Source organism: Hemiscyllium ocellatum, chromosome 48, assembly GCF_020745735.1.
Source record: "Hemiscyllium ocellatum isolate sHemOce1 chromosome 48, sHemOce1.pat.X.cur, whole genome shotgun sequence".
In the NCBI taxonomy this organism is placed as follows: Eukaryota; Metazoa; Chordata; class Chondrichthyes; order Orectolobiformes; family Hemiscylliidae; genus Hemiscyllium; species Hemiscyllium ocellatum.
The window spans coordinates 5539386-5553956 of NC_083448.1; the positions used below are offsets into that span (position 1 = coordinate 5539386).

General features: G+C 50.9%; 1 protein-coding gene across 1 annotated transcript in view; it reads right to left on the bottom strand.

Annotated features, from left to right (window-relative positions):
* The window catches only part of LOC132837055 (rab11 family-interacting protein 1-like), a 34599-nt gene extending 22516 nt beyond the window's left edge, over window positions 1–12083 (bottom strand). Inside the window, exons 1-2 of the mRNA XM_060856730.1 lie at window positions 12010–12083; window positions 9090–9465 (exon numbers count right to left, since the gene is read on the bottom strand). Coding sequence (XP_060712713.1) covers window positions 9090–9439 — 350 coding nt within the window. The 5' untranslated portion in view covers window positions 9440–9465; window positions 12010–12083. The remainder of the gene's footprint in view (window positions 1–9089; window positions 9466–12009) is intronic.
* Between the last annotated feature and the right edge of the window lie 2488 nt (window positions 12084–14571).

Sequence of the window (14571 nt, forward strand, 5' to 3'; positions counted from 1 at the left end):
TGACTCAGAAATATATTGGCCATTCCTTCAGTGTCGCTGGGTCAGAATCCTAGGACCCAGAGTTTAGATCAGAGTGGTGCTGGAAAAGCACAGCAGGTCAGGTGGCATCCGAGGAGCAGGAAAACTCTGATCTCAACTCTGGTTTCCACCATCTGCAGTCCTCACTTTTGCCCAGAATCCTGGGACTTCCTCCCTCAGGGCGCTGTGTGGGGGTCCCAACACCACACGGACTGCAGCTGTTCAAGGAGGCAGCTCACCCCCACCCTCCCAAGGGGGGGGGGGGGCGATTGAGGGTGGGGGGAAGCGAGCAATAAATGCCATACTCATGATGCCCATGCCCTGAGTGAATTTGTGCATATGATTTCAAAATAATAAGTAGGTGAAATCAGGAATCCAAACCATGCACTTAAAACATACTGACTCCAGTATGTCCTTTCCAGTACCCAGGATGGTCCCAGACACACCTCAACAGCAAGAGTCATGGAAGGGAACTACTGTGGCCCCTGGTCCAGAGATGAGGCAGAGATGCAGAGAGAGACAGTGGTGCTGTGGGAGTGGAGAATGCCACTGACTTGCTCTCAGGAGGTGAGGGGAGCGTGAAATGCACATTGATCGTCATCACCATCTCTTTCACTGCTCGCAATTCGGTGTTTTGTCAGCAAACATGATGTTTACATGACAGACCCAGGGCGGGGAAACAGGAGCTGGTTCCGAAACAATGGAACATCACCCTGGCACCGCACCAGTCAGCGTCTTTCACCCACTCCCGCTCCTGCGACCAACAGCACCCACATCTTACAGGTGAACACCGTGTTGCAGAGGGTAAGGCAGAAACACCAGCTTGGGTGGGGTGGATGGATTCCATTTCAAAACCACCAAATGCTCCGGAATGTTTTCCAGCCCACACACCAGGATTCTGAACATCCACTTGGCGCTGGAGCCTGTGGTGATGGGAGCCATGTCGGGGGCGGGGAGAAACAGAGGACGTGTCTTTTGTAGAGACCTTCCACTGGCTGAACTAAAACAATAACAGCAGCAGCAGGGGTCCAGTCAGTTACAGAATAGAGCAATGATTTAAAACCAAAAATGTAGGGGTATGTCCTTCCAGGAGGCTAAGGACTCTCTGCAAACCTTGAACCCAGAAAGCTGCAGAGGCTACATCACTGGAAGTCTTGATAAATAATCTCTTTCAGCATTTAGTCTCTGTCCTTTGAGAGGGTGGGGGTGAGCTGCCTTCTCGAACCGCTGCAGTCTGTGTGGTGTAGGGACCCCCCTCCCCGGCACCACACAGAGCCCTCAGGGAGGGGGGCCCAGGATTCTGACCCAGCGACACTGAAGGAACAGCCGAGATACAGAGGAATAATCTCGATTATCCGAAGGCCTCGGGCGGGAAGGATTTTGTTCAGATAATCAAATGTTGGATAAAACAGTTTAGCCAAGCATCGGGACCTTGTGATCTTGTCCAGATAATCCGAAATTCGGATAATCAAGGCTCCTCTGTCAGGATGGTGAGGGGCACTTGCAGGGGGGTGGTGTTCCCATGTACCTGCTGCCCCCTTGTCCTTCCCGATGGAAGTGGCCGTGGGGTTTGGAAGGTGCTGTCTGAGGAGCCTGGGGGAGTTGCTGCAGTGCGTCTTGTAGATGGTACCCACTGCTGCTACTGAGCGTCGGGGGGTGGAGGGAGTGGGGGGTTTGTGGGGGTGGGGACAATCGAGTGGGGGCTGCTCTGTCCCTGGATGGTGTCGAGCTTCTCGAGTGTTGTTGGAGCTGCCCCCCCATCCAGGGTAAGTGGGGAGTATTCCCTCACACACCCTCCTGACTTGGGCCTGGTCAGTGGTGGGGGATAGGCTTTGGGGTGTGAAGGGTGAAGAGAAATCAGGAATGCGTGAGCCTCGGCTATGACGTTATCGAATGTCAGTGCAGGTTGGAGGGACAAAGTAGCTCGTTGCTGCTCTCATTTCGTAGATGCAATCACACATACTTTGAAAACAGGATCAGCAGCTCATGCTCAGGGACAATTGGCATTGACAAATTTCCGTGAGCATCCTTCAGTGGCACTCTCTCTCTCTCAACGACCCCCTCCAACACACAGATACGACCCTGCTGTCATCTCAAGGTATGCTTTAATCCCAAAGTGACCTGGATGTGAAACACTACGACAACGGGGGGGTTTATAAAACACCCTTAAACCAGCAGTGAAAAGACACGGAGATTAGACGCCGATCCAAAACAAGGGGAAACTTGAGAGCGTGAGGGGGAGGGGCTTGGGTTTTGAAGCAAGGTGTTAGAAAGGGGAGCTGAGACAGGTCAAGAGCGAAGGATTCAGAGAATCCCAGAATCCGAAAACCCCAGATACAGGACGATCACACTGATGGTATCAACGCAGCCTCATGCTGAAGGAGTGGGGTGGGGGGGCGAGTACAACTTGTAAGCTGGAGGGGGCTGCCAATTTCAGACACATCTGAAAGTCAGGAGAGCGCAACAGCCAACTGTCTGCTGCGGCATCGAGTGTGGGGTAAATATGGGGCAGGACATGAGCTGCAGGGGCAAACTCCCCTCCCCTTCTCGCATAGGCTACCCACAGGAGATGGTTATTGTGACAGGAGAGGATGATCGAGACAGGACCCACACCTTGTTTTAAGGGCAGTATCCTTGACAGCTGCCCCTTCCAGCACCCACTGCTTTTGATCCCCACCCTCAAACAGGCAGCGATATGAGGAGACCAGAACCGCCTCATTGCTCATTCTGGAAGCATTTTCGTTCCGCTTAGAGACCTTCACACAGTGCGCCAATGAACCCCGGTGTTTTAAAAAAGAAACCACACTTTCTTAATTAAAAAAAGTCAACTGTGCGTTCACAGGCCATCATTAATCACAGAGCGAGAGACAGCGTGAGCGACAGACGCAGAGAACGAGAGACAGACAGACACAGCAACAGAGAGAGGGACAGACAGACAGACACAGCGACAGAGAGAGAGAGAGACAGAGAGAGAGAGAGAGAGAGACAGAGAGAGAGACAAACAGACAGAGACAGAGAGACAAACAGACAGAGACAGAGACAGAGAGAGAGACAGAGACAGAGAGACAGAGACAGAGAGAGAGACAGAGACAGAGAGAGAGACAGACAGAGAGAGAGAGACAGAGACAGAGAGAGAGAAACAGACAGAGAGAGAGAGACAGACAGAGAGAGAGAGAGACAGACAGAGAGCGAGAGAGACAGACAGAGAGCGAGAGAGACAGAGACCCCATCTGTCCAGGGATGGTAGATTAAGCCCCAAACCCCTTTATTATCTTTCAGTTCCTTGGTATGCAGTATAAGATCAGTTCCCCTCCCCCACGTGCTGATCTGGATCAGTGAGCAGAACTGCAGAACAAAGTGAGCTGCCTTCATTGTGTGGTGTTGTTTGGTATGCGAGACTCCTGTGCAGGACGCTTGTGTTTGTTTACACAGCAGGAGGCTCGGCACAGTTTTCCACTGTGCAGGAAAGATAAAAACACACACAAACAGCAGACCACTGAGGCAGGGAGCCAGAACCTGGAGAGAACACACGCAACCCTTTTGTTATGCATGACACTACTCGGGAAAAATTCCTTGTTGGGGGGGGGGGGGGGGGGGTTGACAACTCCTCCCCTCCCCCCCCCCCCCCCCCCCCCCCCCCCCCCCCACTGACCCTGGAGTTGCCCTAGCCCCCTCTCTCTTCCAGCACACGCTGGCATCGTCGGCCAAGTGAGAGGCATGGAGAGACAGGTCTACCAGCGAAGGCAGGGAGTAAACAGTGCACGACAAAACCAAAACTACAGCTCATTCCTCAACCCATGACCTTTACCCTTTTCATGAAAAGATGAACCTCCTGATACGCCCCCTTCTTTTCGGTTTGACTATAGAGTGGGGGAATCACTCTGTGGAAGTCACTGCACCTGGAAACAGGCCACTTGGCCCATGATGCCGACGGGCAATCCGTCTCACCCCGGGGTACACCTCCCTTTCTCCCCTTCAGTGAGTTCCAAATCTCAGCGGCCTCTGCCTGAAGGCCTCTGTCTCACAAACGGCTGTTTGTTGCTCACAGGACGCTGTACAAGCCTCACCATTACACCCCTCCCCCCCCCCTCCGCATCCAGAAACAGGATCTCCGTTCTAAGGAGTTGGGGTAGGCCATTCAGGAGTGGGAAAGGAGGAGAAGCCTCTCGATTCACAGCGCGGCGAGCCGGCGGAATCGCCTGACACGGAAAATAGTGGAGGACGAAACATTGCACGGTTTTCAGTTCTGAGTGGGACACAGCGCTGAGGGTTAAAAGGGATGGAAGGACATTGAGGGGGGGAAAGTGGGAATAGACGATCGGGGCGGATGATCACCACACTCACATCCAACGCTGGAATGGATCTCAAAAACATTCATTCAGTCATACTCCCATTTCCCGCATTGACTAAGATCAGAAACCTCCAGCAGCTCACTTGATATGAGCTCATCCAAAAATGGTCATGGGCAGGAAAATCCAAACCTGTCGCTCCAATGGCTGACTTGTGACTGGTCTCACAGCAATGGCAACCTTGTCCTGTCCTTTTCCAGGATTTTGACCTGGGTGACACCGAAGGAACCTCGATCAAAGCTGGGAGGGGAACTTGCAGGGGGCGGGGAATGGTGTTTCTATGTACCCCTTGTCCTCCTCGATGGAAGTGGCCGTGGGGTTGGGATGGCGCTGTCTGAGGAGCCTGGGGGAGTTGCTGCACTGTGTCTTGTAGCTGCTACTGAGCGTCAGAGGGTGGAGGGAGTGGGGGACAATCAACCGGGGGCTGCTTTGACACTGGATGGTGTCAAAGTTTGAGTCTTGTTGGAACTGCTCCCCCCCACCACCCCCTATCCAGGGCAAGTGAGGAGTACTTCCTCACACAGTCCTGACTTGGGCCTTGTCGATGGTGGGGACAGGCTCTGGGGAGATCGAAGGCAGTGAGCACTGACTCAAGGTGTTGAAGCAGACATTCCAACATTGACTAGAACCGTTGGGAGGATGAGGCAAGTGGTTTCCAATTGACGATGGTGAATATCTTGAAAAGGGATGGGGTCCCATGGATTTGCTGCCCTTGGCCTGCTTGACAGAGACCGTGGGCTCGGAAGATACTGAAGGAGCTTTGATGGGTTTCTGAGGTGGCACATACTGTGCGACCAAGAGTCAGAGGTGAATTTATATCTCCTTATGAGACTCAAAGTCAAGTTTTATGACGTTCCTATCAAGAGCCTTGGAATGTACCTTAACAAAGCACAAACTATTCTTTCTGGCGCTGGTTAGCGTGTTGACGTGACCTTGAGGCGTGGTGTACGGAACACCGAAACCATGACTGCTTCAGGCGTGAGGTCATCACTCCTCAAGCACTGGGGAGACTACAACAGAAACGGAAAAGCCTCAGTAAAGAGCTCATTGCACAAGCCACAAAAGCAGCACAACGTCAGCCAAGTCCACAATGCTCGCTGTGATATCAGCACAAATTCCAGGGCTTGTTTGCCTTTCGGGGAGGTTCCTATTTACAAGTGAGCGGCAAACACACATTTCTACCCAGCATGCTACTCACCCACAACAAAAACAGAGAGCCTGAACCCCTGCAGCTGGGATTGCAGGAACTCTGTGGAACACACTGCTGATGAAACTGCCCAGGATGATCAGCACACACCCAACTGTTCCCCTTAAATGCTCTCAAGTTCCATCCACTTCATGGTTTGAACCAGTGCAAAACGCTGCCTGCTTCCTTCTGCCAGAAGTGTGGTGAAAATTCCTAGAAACATGGACAATGGATATTCACAGCTAGTTACCACATCCTCTCCCTTACACCCACTACGGTTGGGAGCGAGTTCTGTTGAGATGAAGATAGGAACTATAAGGGTAGGCCATTTGCACCTGTTCCAAAATTCGACGGGATCGTGGCTCTTTCCGCAGCAGTTTTCCCTTGACGCCTGTAAAATTTAGAAAGCAACCAATCTCTGCCTTGTGCTATCTGGGATGGAGCATGCCAAAGATTCCCAACCCTCAGAGTGAAGAGATTTCTCCTCATCACAGTCCGAAAGGGCCTCCACATATTCTTGGACTGTCACCCTCGGCTCTGGATCCACCTTTTTCCAGTGTCCCATAACTTTGATGCCCTTGACCAACTGTGCAGTCAAGGAGCCCGAGCTGAACTGCAGCCAATGGAAATCAGGAGATACTCTCTGCTGGTTGGAATCAGACCAGGCACAGATGATGATCAGTAGGGAGGTCAGCCATCTCAGCTCCAGGACATCTCTGCAGGAGTTCCTCAAGACACTGCCGTCAGGCCCAACCATCTCCAGCCACTTCAGAGACTCCCCCTCCATCGTGAGGACAGACTTCCGTCGATGATTGCACACAGTTCAGCATGGGCACACCAACCCCTCCACATTACCCTCAACATCCCGACTTGGAAACACACTGGCCGTTCCTTCAGTGTTGCTGGGCCAAACTCCTGGCACGCCCACTCTGTGGGTCCCGACACCACACGGACTGCAGTGGTTCAAGAAAGTGGCTCACCCCCCACCTTCTCGATCATGTGGTGGCAGAGGGAGATGAAAGATATAGACTGGGAAAAGATGAGCCACACAGTCACATGACACCTGATGGCTCAGGAGGCTCCAAATTTAACTGGAACATCAAAATTTAATTTCATCTCACAGCAAACACAGCATGGAACGCTCCAAAAATCTTCAGGGAGTGCATCTCCTACCCCAGTCAGTTCAACATCATTTGGGTGTCTCTCTCTTATTACTGGCTTGAGCAAAAGGTTCCCCATTTCATCAACAATGCAATGTATGTAGGTCAAACAGTGTTGCAGCCCTTCTGCAAGACAAGAGACCAGAACTGACCAAAGCATTCCTAAAAATAGCCAGCAGGCAAATGCACACGCAATTTGTTGCAACATCCTGCATTCAGTGCACTTTTACTCCTTCTGAGACGGCAGTGGTGACCAGAAAGGGGCTTTTTCAGAGATGGAACTGAAGTGCTCCAAAGCTCAACGATCAGATCAAAGAGATGAAATACGTCCATTTCAAGAGATGAAAATTGCTCACGGCTGGCAGATTTCTTTTTCTTGATAGATACGTAAAACTGATCAGGATTGCATGGTGCAGTTGGGTTTTGTCCAGACAAGATCCAGTTGGTTCACCACGTTGAAACAAGGATGTGAGAAACATCTGACTGAACTTGTAAGACCCATGCTCTGCACGGGATATCTGACAAACCCCCAAGCAGCTCCATGTGCGTTTACTCACTACATGTCAATTCAGAACTTTTTTCAATGAGCTGACGGTTCACCAAAGATCCTCAGACTGCACCTCCCAAACCCCACAACCTGTTCCATCTGGAAGGGCAAGGGGCAGCAGATACACGGGAACACCAACCCCTGACAAGTTCCCCACGGAGCCACTCACCATCCCCACTCAGAAATGTATCGGCCGTTCCTTTAGTGTCGCTGGGTCAGAATCCTGGAACTCCCTCCCTTACAGCTCTGTCCGGGGTTCCCGACACCGCACGGGACTGCAGCGGTTCAAGAAGGCAGCTCACACCCACCTTCTCAAGGGAGAAACAGGGCAGTAAATCCTGGGCCCAGTCAATGATGCCCACATTTCATGAACAAACAGAAAAAGAGAATGCTACATGGAGCGTACAGAGTTGGCACATGACTAACATCATACCTACTATCTCAAAACTGAGGTGTGGTCCAGTTGGAGGATGGAATAATTCATACTTCAGGCAACTAAGGTGGCAAACGTGAGGGAATCTTGCTCCCATGGAGAGTTCACAAGCAAATTCAAACATTATTGTGACTTCCTATCCACTTAAAAATCAGAACACAGCAAACAGGAGGAGGAGGATACCATAAAACCCCTCAAACCTGTGCCATTATTCAACTAGAACAACTGGGGCTGATGTTAACTCTCTATCTTCTTCCACATTTCCCCATAGGAGAGTAACGTTGCTTGGAAACAAACCCTTTGGCCCAAATTGCCCAGGCCAACCCCATTCCCTAAACTGAACTTGTCTCATTTGCCAGCATTTGACCTCGTATCTCTGAATCGCTCCTATCCACGTACCTGCCCAAACAGCTTTTTAACAAGTTATAACTCTACCTGCCACTTCCTCTGGTGGCTCATTCCATACATGCACGACCCTCCACGTGAAAAGGTTCCATTCCAGATATTAAAGATATCAAATCTCCATCTTGAACATACTCCATTACCGAGCCTCCAAAATAAGATTGCCCAGAATCAGAGTGAACAAACTCCTCCTCATATTGTGACTGACACCTCAACCTGAGGCCGCGTCCCGTTGCGGGGGCATTTACCTCACTGAAACATCGAGAAGTCCGACCTGCTTCAGGAGGATCACTTAGAGTCATAGAGATGTACAACACGGAAACAGACCTTCGGTCCAACCCGTCCATGCCGACCAGATATCCCAACCCAATCTAGTCCCACCTGCCAGCACCCGGCCCATATCCCTCCAAACCCTTCCTATTCATATACCCATCCAAATGCCTCTTCAATGTTGCAATTGTACCAGCCTCCACCACTTCCTCTGGCAGCTCATTCAATACACGTACCACCCTCTGTGTGAAAAAGTTACCCCTTGGGTCTCTTTTATATCTTTCCCCTCTCACCCGAAACGTATGCCCCTCCAGTTCTGGACTCCCAAACCCCAGGGAAAAAAAATTTGCCTATTTACCCCATCCATGCCCCTCAATTTCTCTCACCCTTCTCAATGCTGGAGAACACCAGTCCCATCTCCACCCGCTTCCCCACCTGCCACCCCAACCAAACCTCTCCAATGCAGAGGCCGCAGCTCGATATGCATTCTGCCCATCTGTGCCCCTCCCTGAGATATTTTTGAACCAAACGCTGGCAGAGTTGCAGCACCCATGCCCACCAGTGCCACCCACAGCCCCCACACCACCACAGCGAAAACCAGAGCTGGGTGAGACTACTTGCACCCAAAACATGGCTAGCTCGGGTCTCCCAATCTTGGCACAGCCTGGCACAGCATTCACGTCTGAGGCCCAGGGTAAGGACGGAGAGATGTTCAGCCACTCACCCGACTTTGCTCCGGGTCTTGTTGCCGTACAGCTCGCTCAGGCTGATGGCCGCCTGGCCCAGGAACTTGTCCAGCCCCACCAGCGCCCGGTGCATGACGGTCAGGCGCAGAGTGCTCTTCTCGCCCCGGCCCGACTGCAGCGGGGGCAGCTCGAACTCCGCCTCCTCCCGCCACTGGGGGGCGGCGGTCTTCTCCGCCACCGAGCTGGAGTACTGCTCCTTGCCCAGCTGCATGATGGCGTAGGCGTCGTTGGTGCCATCCTTGCCCTTGCTCCTCAGGCCCCGAGCCCGGATCACCACCACCTTGACGTGCGTCGGGTACCACTGCTGGCTCTGCGCCAACAAAGACATGCTGGCACTGCCCTGAGCAACGAACCCTGCCAAACCCAGAGAAAATGAAATGTCAGAATCACAATTAAAAAAAACCTCTCTTTCAAACCTCAGGGAGGTTTATAAAATCGTGGGGGGGGGGTTTAGATAAGGTAAACAGCAAGTCTCTTTTCCCCCAAGGTGGTGGAGTTCAGAACTAACAGGCGTATTTCGTTACAGGAAAGACCAGCAGGTCTGGCATCATCCGCAAAGAGAGATCAGAGCTAACCTCTGAGGCAAAGACTGATAGATGTTTGAACAGTTAATGAATTGAGGGTTGTGGTGAGCAGTCGGGTAAGTGGAGCCGAGTCCATGAAAACATCGACCACGATCAGACTGAATGGTCAGTGGGGCCAGATAGCCTACTCCTGCTCCGAGTTGTTATGAAACGTTAACTCTTGATTTCTCTCCGCAGATGTGCCAGGTCTGCCGAGCTTTTCCAGCAATTTCGGCTCCTGAGCTTCATCGCCCACAGTTCTTTCAGATTTCATTTGGCGTTCTTTTTAAGGTGAGGGGAGAAAGTTTTACAAAGGGCATGAGGGGCAACTTTGTTTTTAAAAAAAAAACACAGTGGATCACGTACGGAACACACTGCTCGAGGAAGTGACGGGTACAAGATTTAAAGGACATTTGGATAAGAATATGAACAGGAAAGGTTTGTAGGGATGTGGGCCATACACACGCAAGTGGAACTGGTTCAGTTTGGAAACATGGTCAACTTTGACAAGTTGGATCGAAGGGTCTGTTTCCACGTTCTCTGACTCGATGACTAATTATCTGAGATTCCCCTCCACCCCGAGACAATTCAGAACCACGAGACACTCGTTTTAGTATTTTATTTTCGGCACTCATAAGGGGGAAAAAAAAAATGTGGCATTCAGGCCAAAACGAAAACAGTATTAAAGACAAAAGTTTAGAATTAGTTGATAAAAAACAATTTTTTTTTTTAAAATAAGACACGGATGCTGGAAATCTGAAATACAAACGGAATGTGGAGGAACACAGCAGGGACAATTGCTGGGAAACACTATCAGAATACTGTAGTCAGGTGGCTGGTTTCAACTTGATGGGCTGAAAGGCCTTTTTCAATACTGCAGGTCTCAATGTCTCTGGGGAAGCGGGAAACAGAGTTAATGTTTTGAGTCCACCTTCAAAGGGTACTAGACTCAAAACTCTAACTGTCTCCCCTCCACAGTGCTGCCAGAGATTCTCCAACATTTTCCACTAAGACTAAATTAAAGATGATCAAAAAAGAATAGAGACAAAAATAATAATGAGCCAAAACAAATCAGATTTTATAAAGCACAAAATTAATAATGAGTTCAGACAAAACCACAGGCTATGAAGTAGAGACAAAAAAAAATTGAATGTTTGATACAAAAACATGTATAAAATCCAAACATAAAAATTTTGAAAACAAAATTGATTGGGGTGCCACACGAAGTAATTTTAAAAACTGAGGAGCATAATTAGGGTAAACAAAAATAAACTTTACCCAACAGTAGATACAGGTGACCAGGTTACTTAGAATGTAATTTTAAAAATTAACGATGGGGCGTTAACAGGAATAACATTCTCCCTTGATGGAGGGATCAATGACCAGGGAAGGGGAAGGGGAAGGGGGGGGGGCAGAATTAAGAGAAGGAGCAGCAGGTTTAGACGGGGATGAGAGGAAAATTGTTTCCTGCTAGAGTCTGGCGGGGAATCCAGAACTCGCTGCCAGCAAGGAGGGGAGAGGCAGAAACCCTCACAACACTGGAGGAGGATTTAGATGGCCACTCGCCATGCCAAGGCTATGGAGCACGAGTACCTGGCAAACAGGGATTGGAGTCGTTGAACAAAGCCAGAAGTAGTTTTCTGTTTTGAAACGGCTGTCTGGGCTTTGCCCTATGTTCCAACCCAGGGGTTTTTCCCAGTCCAGGGAGGGTCAGTTTGGGGAAGGGAAAGAGAACAGTGTCAGGGATTGTGTGTGTCTGTGTGTGTGTCTGTGTGTGTGTCTGTCTGTGTGTCTGTGTGTGTGTCTGTCTGTCTGTGTGTGTGTCTGTCTGTCTGTGTGTCTGTCTGTCTGTCTGTGTGTGTGTCTGTCTGTGTGTGTCTCTGTGTGTGTGTTGGTGGGGGGGGGGGGGGGAAAGAGATAGAAAAAAATAGTGGCCGTTTTATTCCTGTTTAAAACAATGGAACAGTTCAGGTGCTGGCTATCGACTGGCAACGACTCGACGGGCCGAAGGGCCTTCATGCGCCCCTGTCGGAAATCCCGAGGGAGTCCAAAACCCAAAATAAACCAGATGCAAAAGACGCATGGGTCGGAGCGGGAGGGGTGGAAAATCAAATGTGTTTTTAAAAAAGAATTGCGGGGATGACGTGAGGGAGTTTTTTGTCAATCCGATTTGAACTGGAGACTTTCCAAGTTCTGCGGTGGGGCTCGACTTTTCGGCTCGACGATGTTAAAAATTTAATTTTCATAAAGAACTTTTTTTCTTCAAAAAAAAATCACCAAACTGCAGTGTTTTTGTATGGGTGTGGGGAGTGGGGTGCGGGAGTTAGAGACTCACCTGGGCACCGCTCCTGCAGGTTGTCACTCTCCAGCTGCTTCGCTACTTCTGGCCGGCACTCGCTACATTGAATCCACCTGACTTCACAAGGAGGCGGGGCATCCCGCCCGGCCCCGCCCACCGCTCCCCCACTCCCAGCCAATCGCCAGCCGGATCGCCCGGGAACGCCCGCCTCCCCCTCCGTTTCCATTGGTCCGCCCTGTCTGCCACTCATCGCGCGGCGCCCCTTCCCTCCTTCAATGGCTCTTCCGCCTGCCACTCAGCGCGCGCGCGCGGGTGGGTGTTACCCCGCCCTTTTCATTGGCCCTTGCGGCCTGTCATTCACAACCCCTCCTCCCTCCCCCACCACATCAAGGCGGCGCCTGCCACCAGCCGCGTCTTGGTGTCCCTCCTTCCCTTCCTCACTGGCCTTTCCACCTGCCACTCACGGCGCGGTGACTCGCTTATCCCGCCTCACCCAGCCCTTCTGCCTGCCACTCACGGGTGTGGGCGGGGAAGGTCCCTCCTTCCTGCTGCCTCACTGGCTGGCGCGCCCGCCACTCATCGCGTGGTGTCTCCCTTTCTCCGCCCACCTCCACAACCCGTCGTCAACTGCCACTCACCCGCGCACGGACTCCCAGCCTCTCATTGGCTGGCCCGCCCCGCGGTAACCAATCAGCGGTGGCTCTTCGCTCCACGCCCCTCAGCTCACCTGTTTTGTCAGGTGAAGTGGGGGGCGGGGATGTCATCTCCATAGCAACCAGATTGAAGTCACTTGAGATGGGGGGGGGGATGGGAGGTGACGGTTTGGCTCCCTCAAGCGGGAATGGGCCATTCGGCCCGTCGAGTGCATGTTCCACTGGCAATGTATTCGATGGAAACGCTTTGAAGAAGGCTGAGGACCTTGAGTCTGTTCCCCACAAGAGTCTAGAAGGATGAGGGGGTGGACCTGATTGAAACCTTGAGGCCACCCAAGGGTCTGGATGAGGAGAAGATGGCAGGACCTGAGGGCACATCCTCCAAGGAAAAGGAGGACTTTAGAACTGAGACGAGGAGGAACTTCTTCACCTGCAGGCGCATAAGATCAAGGATTACGGGGAGAAGGCAGAAGAATTGGGGTTCAGAAACATACCAGCCATGATCGAATGGCGAGGCAGATTGTCGATTAAAATGGACCTTTCACAGATTCCCTACAATGGCCCATTGGCCCCATCGACCTGGCCAGACCCCTTCGAAACATTTCATGAATGTAGCCCAGACCTTAACATTGCCAATTGTTTTAAGCAGGTGTGTCACGTGGACAAGCCAGGAGTGGTGCAGCTGGCCCAACCACTTACGCGGAACTTATGTGCAAGATTACCGAATGAAACTCAAACAAAAGGGAACGCAATACAGAAATACTTAACCTATCGGATAAACCCAACAGATTATCCCAGCTCAATGATGCCATCGCAAATACTTGCAACAATCCCCATAAAAACCTCTTGGCAAAAAAAAAGTAAAATCATACACCGGGTCTAACAGGAGAGAAAAGATCGCAGGGAGATTCAGCATGGAACACCCTCTTCCATGCAGCTGTTCCTTTGACCAGCTGAAACTGACCAGCAGTGCTAAACAGCCAGACCCCTTTCATTGTACAAGTATATTTTTCTAAAACTTAAAAACTGTAAGTAGATCAACCCCACACATTTTGGAGCCTGTGTCTTTACGACCTCCTAAAACAAAACTAAGTACAACCTTACCTTGTTAAACAAGTGGGATCCACGCCAAACCTCTGAAGGGCACCCCACCACCACCCCCCCCATGCATTTCCCATGGCCAACCAACGTGTCCCTGGACATTACGGAACAATTTAGCATGGCCAACCTGCACACCGTGAACCGGAGGAAACCCAGACAGACAAGGAGAATGTGCAAACTCCACACAGGCAATTGCCCGAGGGTAGAATCGAACCCAGGTCCGTGGTGCTGTTATGCAGCAGTGCTCGCCACTGAGCCACCATGCTGCCCTCTGACAGGCCAAATGGCCCAATTCTCCTCCTGTGGTCTTACGGAGATATAGACTACATCAGTTGGATGTAATTTGAGGCTCCCGTTCTGAATGAAGTATGACGCCAATATTTATACTGGAAGCAAAAAATACTGGAAATCCCAGCAGATCAGGCAGTAGAGAAAGTGCATGCTAACGCTCTGAGTCTCGATGGCTCTTTTCATCAGAGCAATATATCTAAATTGGCTGCTAACTTTCCTCTGTTACACCAATGGTCACCTTTCCAGACTGCTTGGTGGACTTTGAAGTGGCTGTGGAAGGTGCTACATCATCGCAGAACCTCCTGACATGACATTTGTACCATCCAGAACCCACTGACCTAGCAATGATACTGGTGGCAACCACATTCAGCTGATTCTGAGAGCAACGCTGTGAATGCCAGTGATTCATGCTGCAGAAGTAATGAGTTTGTTTTGTTACATGGAGATGCAAAAAGAACTGACACGCGTAAATACAACACATGACTTCTGAATGATAAGCTACAGCAGAGATGGGGCAGTCCGAAAGTCGGCAATGAATTAGGCAATGATGTTG